The sequence below is a fragment of the Podarcis filfolensis genome, assembly GCF_964270895.1.
Source record: "Podarcis filfolensis genome assembly, chromosome: 18".
Lineage (NCBI taxonomy): Eukaryota > Metazoa > Chordata > Lepidosauria > Squamata > Lacertidae > Podarcis > Podarcis filfolensis.
The window spans coordinates 6328673-6344023 of NC_139622.1; the positions used below are offsets into that span (position 1 = coordinate 6328673).

General features: G+C 44.7%; 2 protein-coding genes across 2 annotated transcripts in view; one reads left to right on the plus strand and one right to left on the minus strand.

The window, feature by feature from the left end:
• Nucleotides 1–15351, minus strand: part of TNFAIP8L1 (TNF alpha induced protein 8 like 1) — a 155847-nt gene that overhangs the window by 88786 nt on the left and 51710 nt on the right. The gene's annotated exons all lie outside the window — the stretch shown is intronic.
• Nucleotides 49–7865, plus strand: POLE4 (DNA polymerase epsilon 4, accessory subunit). The gene is made up of 4 exons (XM_083594995.1): nt 49–418; nt 2417–2501; nt 5506–5547; nt 7607–7865. The coding sequence occupies exons 1-4, from the start codon at nt 179–181 to the stop codon at nt 7618–7620; spliced, it is 381 nt and encodes a 126-aa protein (XP_083451121.1). The 5' UTR covers nt 49–178; the 3' UTR covers nt 7621–7865.

Sequence of the window (15351 nt, forward strand, 5' to 3'; positions counted from 1 at the left end):
GTCTAGAGGTTTGCCACGTGGCAACTTAGCCGCCTCTGAACACGTGATTGGGCTCCAGAAGCACGTAGCGAGCGTGAGGGGGCGTGGCGTTCGAGCGCAAAGAGCGGGAAACGGGCGCTTCGATTGACAGGCCGGCCGCGGCGCAGGCGCACTGGCGCCACTCCGCAGCCCGGCTAAGATGGCGCTGGCTGAGGGAAACGCCGCGGCGGCTTCGGCGCCGGCAGACGAAGAGTCCGAGCCGCCGCCTCCGCCGCCGGCAGCACCGGGGGCGGCGGCGGCAGCTGCTGCCGCTGCCACCTCCTCCAGCGCGGCCCGGCCGGCCCGACTGCCCCTGGCGCGTGTCAAGGCGCTCGTCAAAGCCGACCCGGACGTCAGCCTGGCCAGCCAGGAGGCCATCTTCATTTTGGCGCGCGCGGCGGTGAGCGACTGACTGAGGGAGGCGGTGGGCGGGGTCTCGTGTTTGCCTCGGCCAATCAGGAGGCCGACTGCGTTGGCCGGCGGCGGTTGACTTAGGTTAAGGCGGTGGGCGGGGCGCCGCTTTTAAGCCTCCCGCCAATCAGGAGGGCCGGATTTCGCGGTTGGCGCGCGCCGCGGCGGTTGACGTCAGTTGCCCTCGAGCTAAGGAGATGGGCGGTCCTACACGGTTACGCCCTTGCCCAATCAGAAGACCGTTTTTCGTCTTCGGCTACGCGGGGACGGGTGGTGACGTAGGCCACCCCTGGCCAATCAGAAGCTTACTTTTGCCCTGGGTCGGGTGAAAGGCGTGAGAGAGTGGAAAGGAGGGCGGGCGGGGCTACGCCACTTTGGCTGCGGCGATTGGCTGCAAGTTCTAACCACGTGGCGAAGAGGGGGTGGGGTTCTGCAAACATATTCCTGATGCTTGGTTCTGTTATTTACCTGGCCAGGTAATTCATTATTACATTACAGTAATTACAATTGTGGGTGGTCTGATTATAATTATGGCTATTCTTGAGTGTTTATCATAATTGTGAATATTGGTGTGTCTAATACAATAATCATGTAATTATTTTTCTTATGCTCATAATTAATAATAATTAATAATTAATTAATTAATTAATTAATATTATAAGTTTTAGCTCCCCAAATTGTTTATAAATCATCTTATGTTTGTATATTTCCTTGGGATACATGTATAAAAGGCAAAGCCTAACTTGGGAGACAGGCAGGATTCATATTTTAAATAAATTCATATATTAATTTAATTTAATAATTTTTATTGTGCTAGCCAGAGGCCATGGCAACATCCAAAGAAGGAAAAAACAAACAAACCAGCAGTCCCTGGATGGGCTAGCGGTCAATTGCAAAGGGGACTCAGATCTAATTTGCGCACTTTATTTGAGAATTACTTTTTATTCTGCATAGTAAGATATTGTGGTGGATTTGACTAGGGTTTTATATTAATTAATAATAGGATAACAAATACTCTGCTGTAAATTACTGGTGGTGCCACTTAATTATTGATGATTCTACAGTTTTGAGAGAACACTGGTTGTAATATTAATAAAATAGGATGTTTTAGTATGACAGCATATACTATTGGTAGTGTTGCTGAGTGAGATTTTTATTGGTTAAGATAAAGCTATCGCCCCTGCTGTGGCTTTTGGATCTTCTAATAAACCAGCCTGGCTTTCCATATTAATGCGCAGTATCATAATGCTGTTATACAAATCTATAGCATGAACGTGCTTGGAATACCATGTACTTCTTTGGACACAGGTGGCGCTGTGGTCTAAACCACTGAGCCTCTTGGGCTTGCCGATCAGAAGGTCAGTGGTTCGAATCCCTGCAACGGGGTGAGCTCCCGTTGCTCGGTCCTGGCTCCTGCCAACTTAGCAGTTTGAAAGCACGCCAGGGTGAGCAGATAAATAGGTAACTTTTTTGTAGGAAGGTAAACAGCGTTTGCATGCACTCTGTCTTCCGTCACAGTGTCCCGTTGCACCAGAAGCGGTTCAGTCCTGCTGGCCACATGACCCAGAAAGCTGTCTGCGAACAAACGCTGGCTCCCTCGGCCTGAAAGCGAGATGAGCGCCGCAATCCCATAGTCACCTTTGACTGAACTTAACTGTCCAACTCAATAAGGATATTGTGAACTTGGAAAAGGCTCAGAAAAGGCAACCAAAATGATTGTTGGGGTGAGACAACTCCCTGATGAGGAATGGTATAACATTTGGGGACATTTTAGTTCAGAGAAAAAGCAGGGCAGCAGACATATAAGAAAGGTGTATAAAATTGTGTGGAGGAAGTGAACAGAGAGAAAAGTTTCTCTTCCTCTCTCCATAATATCAAAAGTCCTGGGCATCCAAGCTGAGTTTTTGATGATTCAGGACAGACAAAAGTAGATACTTATTTACAGTCCATAAAAACTGTTTTCCCCACTTTGCTTTCATCTCCGCAGGAGTTGTTTGTGGAAACCATTGCAAATGATGCCTACATCTATGCACAGCAAGGAAAACGGAAAACTCTCCAGAGAAAAGACCTGGGTAAGGAAGTAAAATAGTAATTTTATCTTTTTTTTTAAAAAAAAAAGATATTTATTGAAGTTTTACAAAAACATAAGTTTACAAAATGAAAAAAGGTCATATAAAAAGAAAAAGATACAAAAAAGAAAACATAAAAAATACATGTAAAAGAAAAAAGAGAATAAAAATACAAAATACAAAAGACAAATAGCTAAAAAAGAATTAAAAACAAATCCGTTTTTTGTAACTTTGAACTCATTAGCTTATTTCCTTGGCCTCCTCACACCTCCCCTTTTTGTATTCCCATTTAAATCATCAAATCAGCAAATCCTTACCCTCTTTCATTTATCTTAACTCTATGTCTTAACATATTATAACTCTATATTTTCATCCATTGTCAATTCATTTTTGCATATTCTTATTAACTTTGTTGCTAATGCCACTTATTTTCAATACAACATCATTTTAACATTCATTAATTTTACAGTATTTCTGAAGATAGTCTTTAAATTTCTTCCAGTCTTCTTCCACCAACTCTTCTCCCAGGTCTCGGATTCTGCCAGTCATTTCCACCAATTCCATATAATCCATCACCTTCATCTGCCACTCTTCCAGGGTGGGTAGCTCTTGTGTCTTCCAATACTTTGCAATAAGTATTCTTGCTGCTGTTGTTGCAGTAATTTTATCTTTTATACCCCACCCATCTTGTCTTCCTAATTCTTAAGAACCAAAATGATGCTGTGCGTATGTGTTGACAAGGTTGTAAACCAGAGGAATGCTTCATGGGTTATTAAAGAACTAAACAAAATGGGGTTGCCATATTTTGAAAAGTGAGCTTTTTTTTGTTTTGGCAAAGTTGTTGGGCTTTTTTCTTTTTTTGCATCATCTCCAAAAAAATTGAAGTTTTTAAAGTTATTTTTTAGGAAACTCACCAAAAACAATTAACACTTCCGATACGGGCTGCCATATACCTGGGTTTTCCTGGACATTTAAACTGATTTTCAAAAATTTCACCCTGAAACTATCTTTGACGGGCGAATCCTGGATATGCCCAGGAAATTCCAGACGTATGGCAGCCCTTAAAATTAAAATAGCCGTACATAAAAGAAGCATTAGTGGAAAATGAAGAACGCATTCCTACCTGTCCAAGGCATATCTGGGCTATATTGAGTGCTTGTCTTGCTCAGACTAGACCCATTGGAAGTTAGTGTAACATGAGTAAGTTAGGTTCATTAATTTAAATTGGTCTACTCTGAGTAGGGACTGCATTGGATACAATCCTTATCCCGGCCCCCTTGAGCTGCTGTGCAGTTCACAAGAACGGTCGCTGCCAAAGCAGGAGGAGAGCATTGCAGTTTCAGTGAATGGTTGGTTCAAATAGGTGGAGGAGAGGAATTCGCCCAGGACACACTTAATTGTTGTTTGCCGTGATGCTAAAGCCCGGATAGTTGTGGAATTATAGAATCATAGAATTGTAGGGTTGGAAAGGGACCTCAAGGATCATCTGTTTCAACCCCCTGCAATGCAGGAATATTCAGCTGTCCCATACTGGAATCGAACCTGCAACCTCTTGGCATCATCAGTGTAATGGTTATATGGGGTTGCTCGTGCGTAAGTTGCCGCCACTCTTGGCGAGGTTGCCTGGTTAAACCTTTTCCTGGCTGGACAGCCTTTCACTTTGTGGCTGTTTCAGTCGCTAGCAGAATCCGTCAGTGGGCGTTTCTTGAACTTCTTCCAGCAAAGAAATTCTTTGACGCCAAGTCTACGCCTACTTTCCCTGCGCGGAAGCCTTCTGCACAGGGTGGGTGTGGGTAGCGGAGGATCTGTGCTCTCCCCGCTGGTCTCCGGCGAAGAGTCCTGGAGCCCCCTCTCCGATTCCCCCATCCGCCCCCCTTTATCCCTGGTGTTACGCTGATTTCCTTCCCCAGCCGATGAGTCCCCTCTCTCCCTGCTGGGCCCTTCTCCGGCATCGCTTGGGAGCCTTGCCTCCACTTCTGGCTCCGATGTCAGTTCCCTGACAATCAGCACCAAGCTCTAACCAACTGAGTGGAGAAAGAAAACAGCACAGGTTGTGGATTAGGAAGGGAGATGGTGGGGTACTTCTGTAGGCAAAACGGCTGCTCTGCCACTGAGCTATATTTTTTATATTATATTTTTATTAGTTTTCAAATACAAAAACAAATTTATACATTCCATACATCTTAATTACATCTTCTCTTTTTTGACTTCCCTCAATTTGTCTGCCATTCCTTCCTATTATTACTTTTTACACATGTCTGCCCTTTTAACCCTTTCCCCTCACAGAGCTTCCTTAAAGCTTACAAACGTAATTTTATTATCACTCAGTTTTTGCATATATTGGATAAACTTTTCCCAATCTTCTGTAAATCTTTGATCTTGTCGATTCCGGATCCTTCCTGTCATTCTGTCCAGTTCTGCATAATCCATCATTTTAGTTCTCCATTCTTCTATCGTAGGTAATTCCTCCTGTTTCCATTTCTGGGCCATCAATATTCTTGCTGCTGTCACTGCATATAAAAATAACTTCTTTTCTTTCTTATTTATCTCATTACCTGTAACGCCTAGTAAAAATGCTTCTGGTTTCTTAACAAATGTATATTTCAACATTTTCTTCAATTCATTATAAATCATTTCCCAAAAGCATTTTACCTTCTTACATTCCCACCATCTGCCACTGAGCTATAGGTCTTCCTCCTAAAGGGGAGAAAGAGGTACAGGGATTAGGGTAAAGGGCAACCCCTTCCCCCACAAAAACCTCATATGGACTAGGAACACAAGCTGTGTTATTTGGGCAGAAAGAGTGGCCATATCAGGGATCTGGGGAAGCCTCAAGGGCATGGAGAAGATTTGAAATTAGCTGCCATAACTTCTCTTGCAGCCAACAAACAGGAGCCCTTTTACAGTTCAGAATACAAATTTCTGTTATCTGATCCATCCCTGCAGATATCAGTCCTAATTTCCCTTTTATTATTATTTCCTTTTCAAATTGGTGCTGCTGCCGCAGACAACGCCATAGAAGCAATAGACGAGTTTGCGTTTCTGGAAGGTAAGGTTTTGTTTCAAGTTTTCTTTGTGGTGTCGCTGCCTTGTCAGAATGGTGAGCTAGCCTTACCTTGTGTCACGGTCCGGTTCACGGGCGATCGAAGTCCCGGCAGGGGACGTCAGGACCCGGGGCAAGATGGCGGGGAGGGAGCAGGAATGGGGGTCCAGAAGCCAGGAGCCAAGAGTCCAAGGGTCAGAGAGCCGGGAGTTACGAAGCCAAGGGTCCGGGGGTCAGGAAGCAAGGAGTCACGAAGTCAGGGTTCCGAGGATCAAGAAGCAGGGAGTCACAAAGTCAGGGGTCCAAGGATCAAGAAGCAAGGAGTCACAAAGTCAGGGGTCCGGGGGTCAGGAAGCAAGGAGTCACAAAGTCAGGGGTCCAAGGATCAAGAAGCAAGGAGTCACAAAATCAGGGGTCCGGGGGTCAGGAAGCAAGGAGTCACGAAGTCAGGGTTCCGCGGATCAAGAAGCAAGGAGTCACAAAGTCAGGGGTCCAAGGATCAAGAAGCAAGGAGTCACAAAATCAGGGGTCCGGGGGTCAGGAAGCAAGGAGTCACAAAGTCAGGGGTCCAAGGATCAAGAAGCAAGGAGTCACAAAATCAGGGGTCCGGGGGTCAGGAAGCAAGGAGTCACGAAGTCAGGGTTCCGCGGATCAAGAAGCAAGGAGTCACAAAGTCAGGGGTCCGAGGAGCAAGAAGCAGGGAGTCACAAAGTCAGGGGTCCAAGGATCAAGAAGCAAGGAGTCACAAAATCAGGGGTCCGGGGGTCAGGAAGCAAGGAGTCACAAAGTCAGGGGTCCAAGGATCAAGAAGCAAGGAGTCACAAAGTCAGGGGTCCGAGGAGCAAGGAGTCAAGGAGCCAAACGCAGCAAGGCAGGGAACGTGTTGCTGTGGCAAAGAGCCGAAGGGAAATGCTGACCTTATATCCCTTCCTGGCACTTGCCGCCAGGTTCTGTGAGTTACCAATCGGCCTCACCTGTGCGGCCGCACCTTGCGTCTTCAGAACAAACTTAGGAAGGCCCCAGTGCAGCAGAGTCCTACTGGTCACAGGGCCTGGCTCCTGCACGCACTCCTGACACCTTGGCTCTGAATTCCAGGTGCGTGAAAGCCAGGCTCCAGTTCAGACGGAGAGTCACTTTGGTCACATCTACGGCATACATTTAAAGCACATGGCTTTCCCCCCCAAGAATCCTGGGAACTGATAATTTGCCACTCACAGAGCTGTAATTCCCGGCGCCCTGAACTAACTACAGTTCCTGCCATTCTTTGGGGGAAGTCATGAACCTCAAAGGTATAGAGTCCATGTGAAGCCAGCAATTTCTGTGTAGGTCAGAATTAAAGTCAAGGCCAGAGGGTAGCCAATGTGAATGCCATCCAGAAATGGTTGGAGTCCATTCTCCCATCAGTCCTAGCAGCTATCATAACCAGCAGCCAGGGATTATGGGAGTTGAAGCCCTCTCACATACCCTTTTCCCAGTGCCTTAATGGATGTGTGTGGGGGTTGCATCCTTTAATTGCTCCAACAGTGTGTTGTTTGGGGGCTTGTGGGCATTTGAGATGGTGTCTGAAAACCTTTTGACGGCAACTTGAGATGTAAAGGAGCAATTTGCTTAGTTGGCTTTGGGTTCAAGAGCTAAGGTCTCCAAACAACAATACAGTATCTGGAAGATAGGCTAGGAATGATGGGAGTTGTAGTCCAACCCTTGAAGGCCTTGAAGTTTCATAATAGCTGAAAAAAATAAATTAAACCTTTCACGTTCCATGGTGTGTGTGTTTTGATGTTTTCTTAGTCTTCTTAAGTATATTTTATGCTTTAGGACGTTGACTTGTAACAACCTGAATGCTGAGAAGCAGAACAGAAGCCAAGGCTCACTTGATAAAATTGGATATATCTAGATCCCTTTCTAAAGGGATGAGCGTGAACTGGAATTAGTTCCTCTTTAAAATGAACTTTCCAAGCCATGTCCAGGCCAAATGTAAATCTGTTAAAATGGTAGCTGCTGCCTTGATTCGAAAACCACCTATTTTCATTTCACGGTCTGCCTGCTCCTCTGCTTAATTCTGTAGGTACTCTGGACTGACGCAAGAAAGCGGAATCCGTGGAAGGAGAGATTGGAACAGAATGTGCCGTGCAAAAGGCACAGAAGGAAACGCTCCCAGGGAGATGAAGGGACTGTTTCTGCCTGCCAGACTTGGTGGATTTGAAATGGCCCTGAATTTGAAACAGGCTCTGTTGTAAATTGCTTTGTATATACCTCAACCCTTGTGGTTTCTCCGAAGTCTGTATGTCGTTTTGTACTCTGAATACATACATCTTTTTTCCATACCTCTGTTGTGCAGTACAGTGTTGTGTATGTTACCGCTTGGCCACCTGGCCTCTACCTTGCAATTCCTAATACAACACACACATTGGCAAAAAGGTAAAGGGACCCCTGACCATTAGGTCCAGTCATGGCCGACTCTGGGGTTGTGGCGCTCATCTCGCTTTATTGGTCGAGGGAGCCGGCGTACAGCTTCTGGGTCACGTGGCCAGCAGGACTAAGCCGCTTCTGGCGAACCAGAGCAGCGCATGGAAACGCCGTTTACCTTCTCGCCGGAGCGGTACCTATTTATCTACTTGCACTTTGAGGTGCTTTTGAACTGCTAGGTTGGCAGGAGCAGGGACCGAGAAACAGGAGCTCACCCCGTCGCAGGGATTCGAACCGCCGATCTTCTGATTGGCAAGTCCTAAGCTCTGGTTTAACCCACAGCGCCACCCGCGTCCCTCACACATTGGTACATTCTCATTAAAACATTGACATCAGAAGTGGCCCTGATTAAAACATGCAGTTTCAATAGCCCCGTTAAAAACGGTGCCGCAATTAAAACAGGTGACTTGGGGTCAAAGAAATCGAGGGAATGTGTGTGTGTAAAAAAATTAAGGCTGGCAGGATGCCAATGCAAATGGCAACCTCTCATATTTCAGCAGGGCGTTCATTTCACAGCAATGATGCTACTGGTGAAAAAGCCTGTCTGCGTGCCGCTGATAATCGCTGAGCCATTGTAAGATAAACCAGGTTGCATTGGGAATGTTGATTCTCAAGAGCCATGCCCTCCTTGTTGTTGTTTAAATCTCTGCTCTCGTTAAGCATTTGTGGAGGCTGGTAATGATCTTTTTCTATCTCTGGACTCCTGGCCTCATTGCTTGGTTCCCTCTCCCTATCGCTGGGTAACTGCCAACATACTTCCTTTTCCCCGATTTCTTTTATTTCAAAACTCAAAGTTACATTTTATCACTCAGCAGCTGTAACCCTTATTCTACAATTCTAATGATTTCCTGCTCACCCGCCCTTTATAATCATGATTACATACAATTTTGTCTTAAAACACCCAGTTTCATCCTCTTTAACAGGTTTCTCAATGTAGTCTGCTATTTTTTCCCCTTAAAACTCCCAAGCTCTGCTGTAGACTTCACCTACGGAGAATAATTTTTTTAATAGACTGGAAAACATTTCCCATCCTCATTGAAAGAGTCTAGATTTGTGTCTCTTATCAGTTTGGCAGTCTCTGCATATTCCATGATTTTCATCAGCCATTCTTCTTTAGAGGATAGTCTTTATTCCTTCCACAACTGCACGTAAAGATTTTTGCCGCTGTGGTTACATACATAAATACAGTTGAAACGTCCTTTGGAATTTTGCTGTCCAGTATCTCCAGCAGGAAGGTCTTGGGGAAAGTCATGTTTATCTTTTTTTATTTTTTAACTTCATTATATATCATGTCCCCAAAGCGAAATATGTTTTCTGGGCGTTTTTACCTTTACTTTGCCGTCACAAAAACTTCGGCTCTTTAGCACTTACAAAGATAGTGGAGATTATGATGACAATGTTTATATTATGCATTAAAATACAATGGTACCTCGGGTTAAGTACTTAATTTGTTCCGGAGGTCCGTACTTAACCTGAAACTGTTCTTAACCTGAAGCACCACTTTAGCTAATGGGGCCACCTGCTGCTGCCGCGCTGCTGGAGGATGATTTCTGTTCTCATCCTGAAGCAAAGTTCTTAACCTGAAGCACTATTTCTGGGTTAGCAGAGTCTGTAACCTGAAGCATATGTAACCTGAAGCGTATGTAACCCGAGGTACCACTGTATATGAGCTGCTTTCAAAGCGACTTGCGATATATAAACACATACATTGAAATACGCGTTTTAAAAAAAGATCCAAAAGAAAATCCTATATTTAAAAAGGCAGAATCAAAGCATCTCTCCTACCCACCCGAGGAGGCCACAGATCATTAGAAGCCAAAGGCCTGACAGAAAGAATAAGTTTTGGCCTGGTACCTAAAGCTAAAACAAGCCAGCATTCCACAAGTGGGGAGCCACCAGCGAAAAGGCCCTGTTCTCGTGTTGCCATGTACTGGACCGCACAAGGAAGGGGCAAATGAAGAAGGGCCTGCAATGACCACTGCAGGGTCCGGGTCGATTCATGTGGAAAGAGGCGGAGGGGTCACTAGGGGCGCATCGGAAGATGGCTGACAATAACATCTCTCCGACCCGCACAAGGTAATTAGGAGGCTGTGATGGGAGTAAATAGCCTCCCTACCCCCCCCAAGTTTGGGGGGGTCTGCCCTTGCCTGCTGTGCCCTATACCACTCCCGAATTTGTGGGGGTGGGGGCACTAGGCAGAATGCCCTTGTGCGGATTTCAGCGCTCCTGGACGCTATCTCTGATCCGCGCCTCTAGCTGCAATAACTTCAAAAGAAACAATTAGGAGGAAGCGAATGCACATATTTCAAGGAAGGAGGGGGAGTAAAGACTGCTAACTGAAGAGATCTCTGAAAAACAAGACGGGTCGGAGGAACAAGAATAAATCATGAGAAGATTCACTAAGGCTATGGCAAAGGGACTGGATGGGGGAGGGGGAAAAACTTTGGAAACCATTTTGATATGAGGATTGGACGAACGGAAAAATTCACACAGGATTATAATTGGTGTTTATCTGCTTAAGGAGATTATCAGAAGAGATCATAAAGAAAAAAAGAAAAAAAATATACGAACAAGATGAGATGTGGAAACAGCAAGATAAGACTGGATAGAACTATGAACATTATTTGGACTGATTTGGACATTAACGCAGTAGCAAGAAGATGATCGGAATCCCCCTTTGGAACTTGGAATATGGGTCCCCTCAACAAAAAATTAAAATTCGGCTTTGTAATTCAGAATTTATGTGATGTGATTTGATTTGATTTGATTGGTCGGTTAATAAAAACTATTTTTTTTAAAAAAAGAAAGAGGCACTCCTTGAGGCATTGGGATCCTGAACCTCATAAAGGTGCTATAGCTCCAAACCAGGAGATAGTGGAGACAGTGTCTGAACTCGCAAGTTGCTGTCTGGGGCTTCAGGCTCTCCTAGCCTATCTGGTGATGCTAGTAGCAGAACCTGGGAGTCTTCTGCATGAAAAACATGTTCTCTACTATTGATCTATGCTCCTTAAAATACTTGTTCAGTGGTACCTTGGTTCTCAAACTTAATCCGTTCCGGAAGTCTGTTCCAAAACCAAAGCGTTCCAAAACCAAGGTGCGCTTTCCCATAGATAGTAATGCAAAACGGATTAATCCGTTCCAGACTTTTAAAAACAACCCCTAAAACAGCCATTTAACATGAATTTTACTATCCAACGAGACCATTGATCCATAAAATGAAAGCAATAAACAATGTACTGCAGTCACACAGTCAATCAGTAGCTCAACTGAATTCCACACAGTCTCAAAAACAAAACAGAAAAGAACTGCAAAAACAAAAACGCAAAAGAAATAGCAAAAAACAGAAAACGGAACTCAAAACGGAAGTGTGGCACTCAAATCAGAAGCGTAACACTCAAAACAGAGCACATTTGGCTTCCAAAAAAAGTTTGTAAACCAGAACGCTTAACTTCCGGGTTTACAGTGTTTGGGTTCCAAGTTGTTTGAGTACCAAGGCGTTTGAGAACCAAGGTACCACTGTAAAAGGAAAGTAAGATACTAGTCCTCAAGGGTCTGAATGAAGAGCTGGTTTAAAGAATGAGTTGCCTTGCCTGGAACCATCTAGTGTGGGATTGTCTAAACAGACCAGAGGCAGACTCTCTGCAGTTTCAGACTTGGGCAGGTCCTATTCCCATCCAACTGCCTCCCCCATTTTTTACTTGGAGGCATTTGGGGATGGAATCTCAGATTTTCTGCATACTGTGTATATCATGGGTGGGCAAACTAAGGCCCGGGGCCCGGATCCGGCCCAATCGCCTTCTAAATCCGGCCCACGGACGGTCCGGGAATCGGCGTGTTTTGACATGAGTAGAATGTGTGCCTTTATTTAAAATGCATCTCTGGGTTATTTGTGGGGCATAGGAATTTGTTCATTCCCCCCCCCCCCCCAATATAGTCTGGCCCCTCATGCTGGTAGCTTCGAGAACACTGTCCAACCATCTCGTCCTCTGTCGTCCCCTTCTCCTTGTGCCCTCCATCTTTCCCAACATCAGGGTCTTTTCCAGGGAGTCTTCTCTTCTCATGAGGTGGCCAAAGTATTGGAGTCTCAGCTTCAGGATCTGTCCTTCCAGTGAGCACTCAGGGCTGATTTCCTTCAGAATGGAGAGGTTTGATCTTCTTGCAGCCCATGCAGCACCATAATTCAAAAGCATTGAGACTCCTTAGGGTAGTGATAAAGCGGGATATCAAATACAAACTCCTCCTCTTCTTCTTCTTCTCCTCCTTCTTCTCCTCTCCTCCTCACAGACCTACAAATCCCAGAACCCCTAACAAACTACAATTCCCAGGATCGTTTTTATAAATAAATAAATTATTATTATTATTATTATTATTATTATTTTAATTATTATTTTAATTATATTATATATTAGCTGAGGCGACACCCTGGGCCCAGCCATTCACACCCAAAGCGCAGCTGGTGAGTTGTTTTGATCGTCGAAAACAGCGAAGCAGAGCTCGTAGTGGGAAATGGGCATCAAGAAGGAAGTGAGAAGGGTTTTATTGTTTCAGAGAAAAGGAGAAGTGGGCAACTCGCCTTGTTTCAGGATGAGCCATGACTTTATATCTGATGAGAGTAAAACGGAGGAGGGGGGCGTTTTTCGATTCCTTTGAAAAGACGCCCCCAACCCTCTTCTTGCGATCGGTGGTGGTCAGACTGAGGACGTTTCTCTTAGGCAGAGAATGAGGTCCTTTTGTCACTTGAGTTCTGGTCTTACGATACGATAATCTTTATTGTCATTGTCCCATACAGAACAACAAAATTGAAAAATCCGGGACCAGGGAGAAGAGGCGGTGGAAGAAGATTGGAAGAAATTTAAAGACTATCTACAGAAATATTGCAAAATTAATGAATGTTAGAATGATGTTGGATAGAAATTAAGTGGTTTCCAGCTGTAATGCTTTAAGAATATGGAAGAAGGGTATAAATAGGTAAAAAAAAAAACAAAAAACTAAAATGGTGTTGGAATGGAAATAAGTGGTATTAGTAACAAAGTTAATAAGAATATGCAAAAATGAATTGATAATGGATGAAAATACTGAGTTATAAAATGTCAAGTTATAGAGATAAGATGAATGAAAGAGGGTAAGGATTTGCTGATTTGATTATTTAAATGGGAATACAAGAAGGGGAGGTGTGAGGAAGTCAAAGAAACAAGCAAATGAGTTTTAAATTATGAAAAAGAATTGTTTTTAATTTTTTGTATCTTTTTTGTGTGTGTTTACTCTTATTTTTTTCTTGTTTTTTTATTATGTGTTTTTGTATATCTGTTTTTTGTAAAATCTTAATAAATATTTCTTAAAAAAGAAAAAGAAAAATCTACATCAGACATTCAAAAGCCAACAAGCCAGCTATCCTAGTCTGGTTAGCCCCCTAAAAACTCTGCTACCCCATAATTAAATACAATATATTCCCATAGAGACTACCTTACACTGCATTTAAAACCAAAATTGCATTTGGATAGAAACTGTTTCTCAGGCGGCCAGTCCTAGTCTTTATAACCCTGTACCTTCTTCCAGAAGGCAGAAGCTGAAAGAGATCATTTCCGGGGTGCACACTATCCTGCACTGTCTCTGCCGCTTTCTTATGGCACCTGGAAGCGTAGATTTGATCCAAGGTGGGAAGAGTGCACCCAATTATTCTCTCCGCAGTCTTTACAACCCTGGACAGCATTGTTTTTCCCCTGACCGTGCAGCTCCCAAACCACACACACAGACCATAAGTTAATACACTCTCCACAGTACAATGGAAAAATGCCATCAACAGGTCCTTTGAGAGGTTATTTTTCCGGAGGGTTCTCAGAAAATATAACCTCTGCTGTGCTCTCTTCATCAGGTCTTTGCTGTTTTCTCCCCAGGTCAGGTCATCTCTCAACTCCATTCCCAGAAATTGAAACATTGCTTTTCTGCACAGATTCCGGAGATGTGGCCGGTTCTTCTGAGAGACAAAAGTGCAAGCTCGGCGGTATGGCTGGGGTAGTGGTGCGTTTGAACCAGGGTGTCCCTGGTTCTGGTTTGGCATTCTAAACCAAGGTTAGCCAACCTGGTGTCTTGTAGATGTTATGGTCTCCAGTTCCCATAATCGCTGACCACTGTTCACATTGGTTGTGTTATGTACTGAAGTTCTCACCCTGGGCCAGCAGGGGGATACTGTAGATAGTTATGCAAACGAAGGATCGAAAGTGACGTTCAGTGATTGGATAGTTTGTATGCAAATGAAGGATCGAAAGTGACGTTCAGTGATTGGATAGTTTTAGAAGACTGTTACAGTAACAAGGTACTGGAGCGCTATATAAGCAGGCTGAGCCCTTCAGCTCAGTTCAGTTCTGGCCTCAGAATAAAGAAGAGCTGTTTGAAGAATCGCTGTGTCGTCTGATATGTTCGCCCACAACTTAACAGGTTACTCGGGACTGGAGCCCAAAACAGCTGGAGGGCACAAACCTGGTTACCTCTCACCACCCTGGCAATGACCATGTCTGGTACCGAGGTTGCTTTTTTTATTTACAGTGGTACCTCGTGTTACAGATGCTTCAGGTTACAGACTCCGCTAACCCAGAAATAGTACCCCGGGTTAAGAACTTTGCTTCAGGACGAGAACAGAAATCATGTGGCGGCGGCGCAGCAGCAGCGGGAGGCCCCATTAGCTAAAGTGGTACCTCAGGTTAAGACCAGTTTCAGGTTAAGAACGGACCTCCAGAACGAATTAAGTTCTTAACCCGAGGTACCACTGTATTAGGAAGGGTTGTAAGCAGAGGGGGCTGAATGTTGGAATATTCAGGGCAGGTGAACAAAACTCGTTCTTCAGAAAGTGCATAGTCAGACTATGGAACTCACAGCCACAGGAAGAAGAAGAAGAAGAAGAGTTTGGATTTGATATCCCGCCTTTCACTCCCTTTAAGGAGTCTCAAAGTGGCTAACATTCTCCTTTCCCTTCCCTGGGAGAGAAGCTTTCCTGAAACCCTGGAGAGCCATCGCTGCCACTCAGTGTGGACAATGCTGAACTGTTGTTGTTGTTGTTTAGTCGTTTAGTCGTGTCCGACGCTTCGTGACCCCCTGGACCAGAGCACGCCAGGCACTCCTGTCTTCCACTGCCTCCCGCAGTTTGGTCAAACTCATGTTAGCAGCTTCAAGAACATTGTCCCACCATCTCGTCCTCTGTCGTCTCCTTCTCCTTGTGGCCTCCATCTTTCCCAACATCAGGGTCTTTTCCAGGGAGTTTTCTCTTCTCATGAGGTGGCCAAAGTCTTGGAGCCTCAGCTTCAGGATCTGTCCTTCCAGTGAGCACTCAGGGCTGATTTCCTTCAGAAT

Coding starts and splice junctions, on each gene's coding strand:
- POLE4 (XM_083594995.1), top strand. CDS start 179: ATGGCGCTGGCTGAGGGAAACGCCGCGGCGGCTTCGGCGCCGGCAGAC. Junction 419..2,416: donor TCATTTTGGCGCGCGCGGCG/GTGAGCGACTGA, acceptor TCATCTCCGCAG/GAGTTGTTTGTGGAAACCAT. Junction 2,502..5,505: donor TCTCCAGAGAAAAGACCTGG/GTAAGGAAGTAA, acceptor CTGCTGCCGCAG/ACAACGCCATAGAAGCAATA.